Here is a 12,231-nt window from a genome sequence, read left to right as displayed (position 1 = left end):
TTGTTCTAAGAAAGAAACATGAGCCTAGAATTGCATTGAATTAAAAAAACAAACAAACAAACAAAAAGCAAATGATTGCTTTAAAGCATACCAAATGATATTGTATGGTCTTTATTCTTGAATCTACAGGATTTCAGATTTTTTTACATCCAAAATAAACGCATGTTTTAGTTCCATTTTTCCACAAACTTTTTGAAGTACCCTCGTGTTTTTCAAAGTGTGTGTGCCTTGATTATATCCTTTTATCTATCAGGCTGTTATGCACAACCGTTCAGAATTTGACTGACATGCAATTTTCTATATCACTGCTTGGAATATATGTTTCTGGAGATGAGGAGTTTTTTTTTTTTTTTTTTTTTTTTTTTTTAAACCGTTTCCTGAACTCTTGACTTTTCTATCTAACCACATTAATTGATGGGGTCATTCCAGTCTCTGGGACTATCAATAGTATCCAGGTTCTGCTTCCCACCAGGGGGCAGCACTGGATCCTACTTTACAATGTGGCCTGAGTTGCCTGATCCTTCAGGGTTCGCCATCCTAACTTCCTCCTATAGCACTTTGGGAGGTATTTGAACAATTCATGGGAAAATGAAATTAAATTCTGTTAATTTTGGTGCAAAATAGCTTTTTCATAATGCACATTTTCCATGAACTTTTTGAAGATCCCTCTTAACATATTTTTCATGTTTTCTTACACTTTTGAAGGCTTAGTCAGTGTTCAGTGAAACGGTTCTGGGATTGTTCTATAAGGAATACTATTTCTCAGGTTTGATTGTTCTGTGTACTTGCATCATGTCTCCAATGATAAGTTGGTCATTCATTGGAAAGACCTTGTGCTTATCTTAAGTGGTGTCTTTAACTTGGAAGATCTTAATAGTAAAACAGTAGCCTAGCAATTATTGAACAGTATGGTGTGTTCGGCTTGAATCTGCAGTACTTTTCATATGTTACCTTACAATCAAGAGAAGCAAACAGGGAAGAGAACAACAGAGTTACAAAACAATAGGAAAAAACAATGATGCATGATTTTTATCACTGCTTTTTTTGCTGTTGAGTCAACAAAGGCTCCAAGAGGTTAAATCATAGAACAAAGGTTCCAAATTCCATGCTGTATCAGTTATTTTATGCAGTCTTGCCATAAAAACTACAAAAAGATTTGTTGAGGGTGACTGAAGCCAGTGTGGAAAGCCTGAAACAGTGATTTCAGTGGTGTAACTCTTGTGACACTGTGGCAGGAGAATTAGTGTTTGATGTACTTAAAAGTTTTATGGGGCATTAGTGTTAAGTATTTCAAGATCCTGAAGGATCATGTGAAAGCCCTAAAATATATGTATAATGCATTTAAATATACCTACACCTACTACTTAACTTGTATTTCTGTTTTCTGTTTCTATAACAAAATGCCTGAGATCAAGTAGCTTATGAAAAATATAAAGTTGTTTAGCTCACAATTTTCAAGGTTGGGAAGTCCAGGAACATGGTGCTGGCATCTATTAAGGGCTTTCTTGTTTCTTCATAACATAGCAGGCGAGGGTACCACCTGGTGAGACAGAGCTGTCTTCCTCTTCCTGTGAAGCCACTCAGGCCACATGTGGGCCCCTGGTGATCTCATCTAATCCTAATTACCTTCCAAAGGCCCTCACTGCAAATGCTATGAACATATGAATTTGGGGATTAAATTTTCAACACATAACATTTGATTCAAGTCACGGCAGTTATATTCATCAAAACATAGGAATAAATATAGTATGCTTAATTGTCAAAGACCTCTCAATAAAATGTTATTATCTTCAAATTGTAATGGATCCTATTCTGTTCACTTGTCCTTATCCACTCTTACCTACTACAAACCTTAAATCCTGTTCAGTTTCAATGAGACACTTGGTATTCTAAAAACAAAACAAAGCAAAGCAAAAAGATTCTTTTTTTGGTACAGAAAATGGAAAATGAATATAATTTATTTTGCCTGTGTCTATGATTTTAATGATTTGGAATTGTTATTTCACATTGTTTGCTTCCTTTTCTGGCAGTAATATTTGCAACAATCCAGATGGCTAATACATAAATAATTTGAGTTATGCCTATTTAAATCACTTAGTATGGCCCAAGAGGTTCCCCATACCCAGTACCATCTGTTTGTTCCTGTGTGTGTTACCTTCATTCCTAAGTTTGTTCTTTAAGGTTCTTTATGTCTTAGCTTCTGTTTCCTTCAATAGGTGGAAGAAATGTCTTAGACTGGATTTAACCCATTATTGCCTCTGAAATCTCTTATAAAACCTTGATCAATCTGGCCTACCATCCATGCTACCATTCTCTTTTATTCCTATTTCATTTTTTCCTGTTGTTATTGCTACTCCTGGAAGCAGTGTTTCAGAATTTGCAGAAGAGTGGCCAAGCACATGGACTTCACCATCAGGTGTGAGTCTTACTTGACAGTCAATGAGGCTGTTTGACCTGGAGCAAGTTCCTACATCTCATTCTCTTCAACTATGAAATGTAATATAATGCCCACCTCATAGATTTGCTCAAATTATTTAGGAGATAAAAGAAAGAGTGCTTCAAAGTATGTGGAAAATGGAATTAAATGGTATGTTTATTTTGGTATACTTTTTTTTTAAATCCATGTAAAAATTTTTAGTAATATGCATTTTCTGTGAACTTCTTGAAGCCCCCCCTTACAATACATGGATTTCAAAAATGATTTTGCTTCAAAATAAACTTGTCTTTTAATCTGATTTTCCATGAACTCTAAATCACTCTCATATATTTATTTAGTTTCCTGCCTGGTTCATTCTAAGTACTAGTACTATTCTTATTACTAGCATATTTTAGAAAAAAAAGGCTCATGCTTGCAAAAAAGGCATATTCAGAGGTGAACTCAAATGCCATGTTCTAGAATTCATATGGGCCTTTTGGAAGAAATTCCTATTTTACTTTAAGTACCTGATTATTTGAAAGCTCATAGTACCACAAAATATTGGTGTTCCTGCATGGTGGTTTGGGTCTTCACTTTCAGTCCTTCTTGCAGGATCCTCAGTGAAATGTTGGATTTCGAATCGCTGGAGAAAAGTTTCTCTTGGAGCCTTACTGCGTACTCTTCTGTTGCCCTGGCTACATGTTTCACTACAATCACTTTGGAGCTGCACAATCACATCTGTCATTGTTCCACATGGATTGAGCCAGTCCACACACATAGCTCTCCAGGGAAAATGACCAACACTGATTCTTCTCACCTCCAGTCCCTGTTCTAGACACCACATGTAATCCAACTAGCAACACTTAGGCTAGGCCATTAGTAATTCCTAATTGTATGTAGTTTAATACTTCTGAATCAACAATCATCAAACATAGATTATGAAATATGAGCATACTTAGGCAGCCAATAGATAGATGAATATGATTAATCTGAGTTGTCTTGATAATCCAGGCCATTGTTGCTAGTGTCATGTGGTTATAATGGGAGAGAGGTACTTTGTCAAAGATTAATCTTGGATACTAGTTCGTAGATCTGCAATGAGATTCAAGTATTTCTTTTTCTAAGGGTGTGTGTATATATCCACAGATTCTCTATGAAAAATCTGAGCTGAACAACAGTGCCCTGTTTTGATGGTTGTTCAGAAACGCACGTACTCACCCATAAATCACTTGTTTGTGAACCAACTCAGTGGGAAGTAATTCTGTACAACTACTTTATTGAGACAAGCATTTTCTTTTCAGTTGCCCTAAAAGAACTTTTAACTGAAGTCTGTGGAAAAAATAACTCAAAGTTCTTTAATGAAGTCATACTTCGGTTAACAAAGAGAATCTCAGGTGGTTTCATTTGTTAAAATGAATACCTCATTCATAGTCTTCTGTTTGTATCCTCCAATTATTTTCCATGATTTTTAAAATATAGTTTATATAGCACTTTATGATCATTTAATTCCACATAATTTACACTAAGTGTTTCAAAAATAAGGGATCCCTATATGTAAAAACACAAATTTATGTAACATAAAGTGAGAACTTTTGTTCATATAGGAAAATGATTCTTCACTTTTTATTTTTGTCATTTCATTACAAAATTATTACTGTCTCATGAAAACTCAAATAGTGCACACACACTACAAAGTGGAGTCTTTTCTCCACTCTTTGCCACTCCCAGCCTCCAATGTTGAGCACTGTTTACAGTTCAAGAGTGACCTTGACCTTGCAGCAGATGTTTCTCTATGCCTAGGCAAATATATAGACGTGTTCCTGGAAAGAGTGATGCTCACATTCTTGAGGAGTTAGGAATACTGCTATTTGCAAAAAATTTAGTTTGATGATGTTAGTCATTATGCTAGAGGACGGAAGAAGTGATTTTAATTCCATTTTGTATTTGATCAGCTTTCCAAGTTGCTAGTTTCAAAGAATGTTCTTTAATAAAACAGGTGTAAAATTGGAGGCATTTAGTGAATTATTTTACCCTTGATTTTCAGAATTTTTCAGTATCTAAAAATAATTTGCTTATGAAGAGTGCAGTATTCAGGGGAGATTTAAATGTATTCTGTGTCAGCTAAAGTAATAAAACCGAGTTAATCTCAATTGACAATTTAGAGCCCTTTAAAACTTCTTGTTGCAACTGAGAAGCTATCTTCCCAATCTATTTTCTCTGTTTAGCATGTTAGTCATGGAATTAAATGACTCTTCAAACTGTACAAATTAAAGGTTTTAAAGATGCTCAGGGGGGCTTCTTGTTGCTAGGAGACATCAAAGCTTACTTGGTTTTTGATACCTTTACGTCACGGTGGTTGTTGGCACCAAGGGGAGCTCCTTCAATGTCCAGTTGGCTCTCCTTGGAGCGAATTTGTCCTGTTTGCCTGTCCTTTCTGCCCTGATACACTCGTCACTGGAAGGAATAGGTACTGACACCTGAAGATTTCTTCATAGAAAAAATTTCTGCTCAACTGAAAATTTAAAAATTCATTTTATAAAACTTGTAAGAAAACGTGGGGCCCCTCCAGTCCTTTGTGAAGCAAGGCAATATATAAACATATGCATGAAGAACAAGGGTTTTATTTGAGGTAGTACCTGTGAATGGTAAAATTATTTCCCATGGAATAGTTTAATATTGTATCTCTCTTTTCAGATTTTTAAAACTCTTTAAATGTTTTGCATTTGAATTTGCAATTTTCACTTGAAGAATCTTTTCTTCCTTTGAAGATAATTTCCACAGTATTGCAAGTCTGAGCCAGATCTCTAGTCTCATGGAATTCCTATTCTCCCAAAGGAGACAGATAACTGGGTGATGACAAGTGGATTGTGCTGAGTTCTGTACTGTAGGACAGCATAACAGAAACCCCTCCCTTTTCTGAGGTGCAGGATTGGGAAGACATTGTCGAGGAAGGCTTCTCAGTGGAAGTGACTCCCAATGGAGTATCTGAGGGGCACACACATCAATCATTCAAAGAGCAGTGAGCTTGGAGTGTGAATGTCTAGGGGACAAACAACATCTGTAGAGAATCTGGCTGTGAGAGAGAGAAGACATAATCAAGTAACTGAAAGAAGTTCAGTCTGGCTGGAGCTTAGAAGAATTCAAAATATTTATTTCGAAAATAATAAATGATCACTTTTTAAAAATTAAAATAGTGCAAGAAACAAGGGAAAACATATGTATGTATCATCACTTATTTCAAATCAAAGTTTTTATTGTGGACATTTTGGTATGTTTTTCTCATGCCTTATATTTCTATTCATGGAATAGTATGTTTGCTATGATCCCAATTTGCCTTAGATAATAGATGTGCATAAGTGCATAAAATGCTTATACACACACAAGAGCCTTTTAAGTAAAGTAAGGATTATGCTGGCATGCTACTTGCTACCTAATTTTTCACAGTGTTATATGCTTAAATATTTTGAATGTTCTTAGATCTGCATTCTGAGTGATTTATTTCAAGTTGAAATGTTTCATTTTCTATGAACAGAAGAAATATTCCTTGACAATCACTTTAAATAGCACTCTGACCTCAGAATTGCCCTTAAGGCATTCTGGTCTGGCTGAAAAGCCCATGACAACATTTTAGGCATGGAAAGCCAAGATAATGTGGCAAAAAGTGTCCTACTTGAAGGACTTGGGTGGGTGAGACTCCAGTAGAAAGAAGTGGTCATCAAAGAGGGAGGTACTTTTCTCTGAAGGGAGGAGAGAACTTCCGCTTTGCTTATGGCCTTGTCTAAATACTGATGGAGTTTGTGAATTCAAAAGGCTTCCATAGCCTAGGCAGCTCATGTCAAGAGCCTTGGGTGATCACTGACATCATAGATAAGTGTTAATTGTTAAATTAACAACAGGAGCCACTGTGTACTAACTTCCCATGCAGGACCTCTGTCCTCAAAGAGTTGTATTATAATTATGTCTAAGTGCTTGCATAAGATGTATCATTCTTGGGTGCTTCTTAAAGTTAATTACGTTTCTAAGAAAAAAAAGAAGTGAAATTAACTTCAAAATGCAATGACTCTGAACAGCCCTTGTCTTGACTATTGAGGAAAAGGGTTTTGTTTTGTTTTGCATTTTGCACATTGTTGAAGTCTTTACTTAGTGTATAGTTGGTCTTCTGTGTATACAGTTAATCAAAAGTGGATCTTAGTGGAGAATGGGTCTGGGAATGGGAGAGGGAGGTGTGGAGGAGTGGGAGTGTGTGGGAGGGTAGGTATGGTGGGAAGAATCACTATATTCCTAATATTGTACTTATGAATGCATGAAGTTTATATTCCTTAAATAAAAGGTTTCTTTGGGAAAAACAAGGAAATATTCTTTAAAAAATTTTAATTGTATGAGATGAACAAATTTCAAATATATAGATTTAAGAGCATCATGATACGTCCCACCTGACCCTCTCTCCCACCCATACTTCTACCCTCCCTCCTCTTCCTTTCTTTTTACTTGTAATTTTTACAATAACATACTTTAGTTTATTTTACAATCACAAGCTTAACCCTCTACTAAATAAAGAATTCAGCCAGGAGAAAGTAGAATTGAAATTGACCATCTTGATTCTTTTCTGCAGGAAGAATGTTTCTTGAATCTAGAGGCTCCTATATCTAGAGTATGTGGGTATGACACACCATTTCCTCACATTTTTGAGCCATTCTATATCCCAGACAAATGGAAGTGCTATGATGCCCTTCGAAAAATGATCAACTATTGACCAAATAGGTAAGTAAGTATGCTCTGCATTTTGTGCAAACTAATGTGTGTCATTGACATTAATGTGCTGTACACCAAGGACTAGCAATCACCAGTGTGCTGTCAGAGGCTTCTTCATAAAGCTCACAGAAAATGCCTATTTAATGACACAACTGTGCATGGGTTTCAAAGGTTTTTTTTTTTATACCAAAATAAACTTACCTTTAATTCCATTTTCCATGAACTTTTGAAGTACCTTTGACTTTTGGTAATCTGCAACTTTCATAACAAACTGTGTACTTCAGAAAATAATTCAAATTTATACTAGTGTGTTTACACTTGCTAGAAACCTAGCACGAATCTGCTTTATGTGATTTCTAGAAAACAGAAACATATGTATGCTAGTCATTAGATAAAGATGCTCTCTGCCAGGGTTTAGATTGCAGACATACCTTACAGCACAGCTCCTCCTTTTGCCTTCATTTATGGATATTTTTTCAACTATTTAAAGTGCTCATGAATAAAAGTAATTTATATTATTTAAAAATGGTCCCTTAAACATCACTAATTAGGGCTCATATCAAAAATGAATTGATAGATACTTTATATTTTAACATCTATATTTTCCAAAAATAATAATTATATTGGAGAAGCAAGATTTTTCAAAGACAAAAGAATAATGATCTCCATATAATGGTGCATACTAAGTGTTTTAAAGATAAGAAATGCTGTAATTCTTGGATTCCGCGTATGGATTCCAAAGCTAGTACCTGAAACCAGAGAGAGACGCTTTACAAATGTACAGAAAGAGAAAATAGTACCCCTCTCCTCTCTGGCTTCTGTGCTGCCATACGCCTGCAGTGTTAGTAGTTCTATTCTGACGCTGGTATGGGTATGAACCAGGGCTCATTAGTCCACATACCCCTGGTAAGCTCTCAGCCATGCAGATGTAGATGCTGATTTCTAATCTCTTCTCAATGTCTGTGAAAGCTGCTGGCTTCTACAATAAATTATACTCAGGCCAGCTTATGTGGACTTCTTGGCTTTCGTTGTCCACGCTGTTGTTCCATGGACCATCTGCAATGGAGAGTCGAGGTAATAATTGCAGCCATGTGCCTCGTTGCTATTTTTAAAGTCAGATTTAGATACTGGTATTACATTTGTATGGTGTATTTTTTCTTAACCATTAGAAAAACATTGAAACCTCTACTGAAAATATAATAAAAACAGTAACTTTTGTATGCAGAAGTTGAAGAGGATATTAAAGAAACTAGTTATCCATGCAGTTCAGAATGCATGTAATTGTTACCAATTTCTTTTACAGGGAAACTGGAAGATTGTGACTAGATATGGAAATATTTTTCTGAAATTTTTTATATTTCCTCAGATTTATCCATTCTTGAAAAAAGAGATTTTATGAAATGAATCATTGTGGATATTGGCCAAGAAGTTATAAATTAATTATTGTATAACACATGAATCGATGATTTCCATTAAGTGTGTTTCAGATTAACATTTTAAAATGTTTCAAATGATGGTCTTTTAAATTCGGTGTAGTGCCACCTATAATTACTGAATGTGAGATGGTATTCAATAAAACAAAAATCAGGTTGTCCTCAGTTTGTGTGTGTGTCATTTGTCCACTAGTAAAACAATTTTTATTACAGAACAATAGATTGCTAATTTGTTAGATTTGTGTTAAAGTGAAACATTTACTTTACAAATGCTGATTTTTCTTATTAACAAATAATTTGTTTATTAAACATTTTGTTAAAATACAGTATACATACCAAGAAATGGATATAAGTGTAAAGATCAATGAGTTTTTGTCATCCAGTCACACTCATAACCAACCCCCAAATTAAAAACAAAGTAGGGGCCGGCGCTGTGGCGCAGCGAGTTAACGCCCTGGCCTGAAGTTCATCCCATATGGCTGCCGGTTCGAGACCCGGTTGCTCCACTTCCAATCCAGCTCTCTGCTATGGCCTGGGAAAGCAGTAGGAGATGGCCCAAGTCCTTGGGCCCTTGCACCTGCGTGGGAGACCCGGAAGCAGTTCCTGGCTCCTGGCTTTGGATCAGCAAAGCTCCAGCTGTTGTGGCCCGTTGGGGAGTGAACCATCAAATGGAAGACCTCTCTCTCTCTCTCTCTCTCTGCCTCTCCTTCTCTCTGTAACTCTGACTCTCAAATAAATAAATAAATCTTAAAAAAAAAAACAAAGTATTACTAAGTACCCCAAGTTCTCACTCTACTTCTCTCTCCATTTATTTTTTTTTGGAGTGTGTTAAATAAGAGCATATTGTCATTTAAATCCTATATCCTATGATTCAGTGAAGCAATATCTATAACTACATGGCAAGTGATTTTTTTTATTTTTTTAACTTTTATTTAATGAATATAAATTTCCAAAGTACAGCTTATGGATTACAATGGCTCCCCCCCCCCATGACTTCCCTCCCACCCGCAACCCTCCCCTTTCCTGCTCCCTCTCCCTTTCCATTCACATCAAGATTAATTTTCAATTCTCTTTATATACAGAAGATCAGTTTAGCATACATTAAGTAAAGATTTCAACAGTTTGCACCCACATAGAAACACAAAGTGAAAAATACTGTTTGAGTACTAGTTATAGCATTAAATCACAATGTACAGCACATTAAGGACAGAGATCCTACATGAGGAGTAAGTGCACAGTGACTCCTGTTGTTGACTTAACAAATTGACACTCTTGTTTATGGCATCAGTAATCACCCTAGGCTCTTGTCATGAGTTTCCAAGGCTATGGAAGCCTTTTGAGTTCACCGACTCTGATCATATTTAGACAAGGTCGTAGTCAGAGTGGAAGTTCTCTCCTCCCTTCAGAGAAGGTACCTCCTTCTTTGATGATCCGTTCTTTCCACTGGGATCTCACTCGCGGAGATCTTTCATTTAGGTCAATTTTTTTTATGGCAAGTGATTTGAAACCCACACAATGTTTATCCTCTGCCTGTATATTACCCACCACAAATAAGAAAGAATGTGATATTTTTCTTTTTGAATCTGGCTTATTTCACTTAGCATAGTGATCTCCAGTTGCATCCATTTTTTGCAAATGTCAGAATTTCATTCTTCTTGTTTGATTCAGTTCTTCATGACTGCGATGGTAGTTTATTAACGTGTGGAGTGGCTTCACTCTGTCTTCCCCTTGCCTACACAGTTTTAGTGGACAGACTTACTTTTCCAGAATGGGAAGGGCATGGGGGTGGGGGACAGCATCATTCCTGCTGTCCCTCTTCCTTATTTTGTAAGATGAATAAATGACCCTGTCTGTTAAAAATTACCAAGCTGTAGCTGCATTTCTAGCTTTTTGCTATTATTTTTCACATTCTTCATATTTCTATGTAGATAACAAGGGAAACAATGTTGATAGCAGCAGAATGCACTGGCGGGAGGAAGCCTGCTTGGTGGAGACGTTGCCAGGGCCTCCTGTTTCTCATTCTGCCCCTTCTGGTGTTGAAGAGGACTGAACAGCTGTGAGAATTGATAAACCAATGCAGTAACATTGCATAGTACAAAATAAAGATACAAAAAATAGTAGCTTTTTTGTATACTAATGATGAACTCACAGAAAGAGAACTCAAGAAAGAAATCCCATTCCTAAGAGCCACAAAATAAATAAAATATTTAGCAATTAATTTAACCAAAGAAGTGCAAGATCTCTGCAATGAAAATTATCAAACATTGACGAAAGCAATCATTAAGGACACGCAAAAAAATGGAAAGATATTTCTGGCTCATGCATTGGAAGAACTAATATCATTAAAATGTCTGTATTACCTTAAGCCATCTACAGATTCAATACAGCCCCTATCAAAATACCAATGACATTCTTTACAGAATTAGAAAAACACAATTCTAAAATTCATATGGAATCACAAAAGTCCAAGAATAGCCAAAGCAATCCTGAGCCAAAAAAAAAAAAAACCCAAAACAAGCTGGAGGCATCACAATACTAGACTTCAAAGCATACTACAAAGTTATAGTAATTAAAACAGTATGATACTGTCATAAAAACTGCTACATAGATCAATGGAACAGAACAGAGAGTCCAGAAAATAATCTACAAATATTCGGACAAGTGATTTTTGACAAAATTGCTCAGAACATACAGTGGAATAAGAATAATCTCGTCAACAAATATTGCTGGCAAAACTGGGTGTATATATGTAGAAGAATAAAATTAGATCCATACTTCTCACCATATACAAAAATCAACTCAAGATGAATCAAAGACCCAAGCTTGACTTGAGACTTTGAAGTTGCTGGAAGAAAACATAGGGGAAACAATCCAAGACATTGGCATAGGGGACAACTTCTTGGACAACACTCCCCAAACAAAGCATGGGCAACAAAAACAAAACTAAACAAATAAGACTATATTAAACTCAAACTATTTCACAGCAAAGGATATGATCCATAGAGTGAAGACATGTGCAATAGAATGGGGAAAATATTTGCAAACCACCTGTCTGACAAAAGATTAGTATTCTGAATATATCACTAACTTAAAAAAAGCTCAACAGCCAAAAAAAAAAAAAAATCTAATTGAGAAATGTGCAAAGGATTTCAACAGATGGGTCTCAAAACAAGAAATACAAATGGCCAACAAATGCTCAATATCACTAGCCATCAGGGAAATACAAATAAAAACCACAATGAGATGTCATTTCACCCCTGTCCGAGTGGTTAAAATCCCAAACAGAAAGAGTAACATATACTGGGAAGGATATGGACAAAGAGGAGTGCTTTATTTATTTTTTTAAAGAGTTATTTATTTGAAATGAGGAGTTACAGAGAAGAAGAGGCAGAGGCAGAAGTCTTCTCTTTGCTGGTCTATTCCCCAAATGGCCACAATGGCCAGGGCTGGGCAAGGGTGAAAGTAGGATCCAGGAGCTTCATTTGTGTCTCCCACGTGGGTTCAGAGGTCCAAGCACTTGAGTCATTTTCCACTGCTTTCCCAGGCAGGTTAGCAGGGAGCTGGATTGGAAATCGAGCAGCCAGGGCATGAACCAGAGCCCATATGAGATGCAGGCACTACAGGCATTGG

At 36.2% G+C, this 12,231-nt stretch overlaps 1 protein-coding gene across 1 annotated transcript in view; it reads left to right on the top strand.

Moving 5' to 3' along the window:
* BCKDHB (branched chain keto acid dehydrogenase E1 subunit beta) overlaps positions 1-8,766 on the top strand; it is a 277,214-nt gene extending 268,448 nt beyond the window's left edge. Inside the window, exons 10-11 of the mRNA XM_002714546.6 lie at positions 7,029-7,177; positions 8,472-8,766. Of these exons, the coding sequence (XP_002714592.2) occupies positions 7,029-7,169 (141 nt within the window). The 3' untranslated portion in view covers positions 7,170-7,177; positions 8,472-8,766. The remainder of the gene's footprint in view (positions 1-7,028; positions 7,178-8,471) is intronic.
* The last annotated feature ends 3,465 nt before the right edge of the window (positions 8,767-12,231 follow it).

This window comes from Oryctolagus cuniculus, chromosome 5, assembly GCF_051225735.1.
Source record: "Oryctolagus cuniculus isolate XC-2025 breed Fujian yellow rabbit chromosome 5, ASM5122573v1, whole genome shotgun sequence".
Lineage (NCBI taxonomy): Eukaryota > Metazoa > Chordata > Mammalia > Lagomorpha > Leporidae > Oryctolagus > Oryctolagus cuniculus.
Note: the sequence above shows the minus strand (reverse complement) of the source record. Positions and strands in the feature narration are given on the sequence as shown.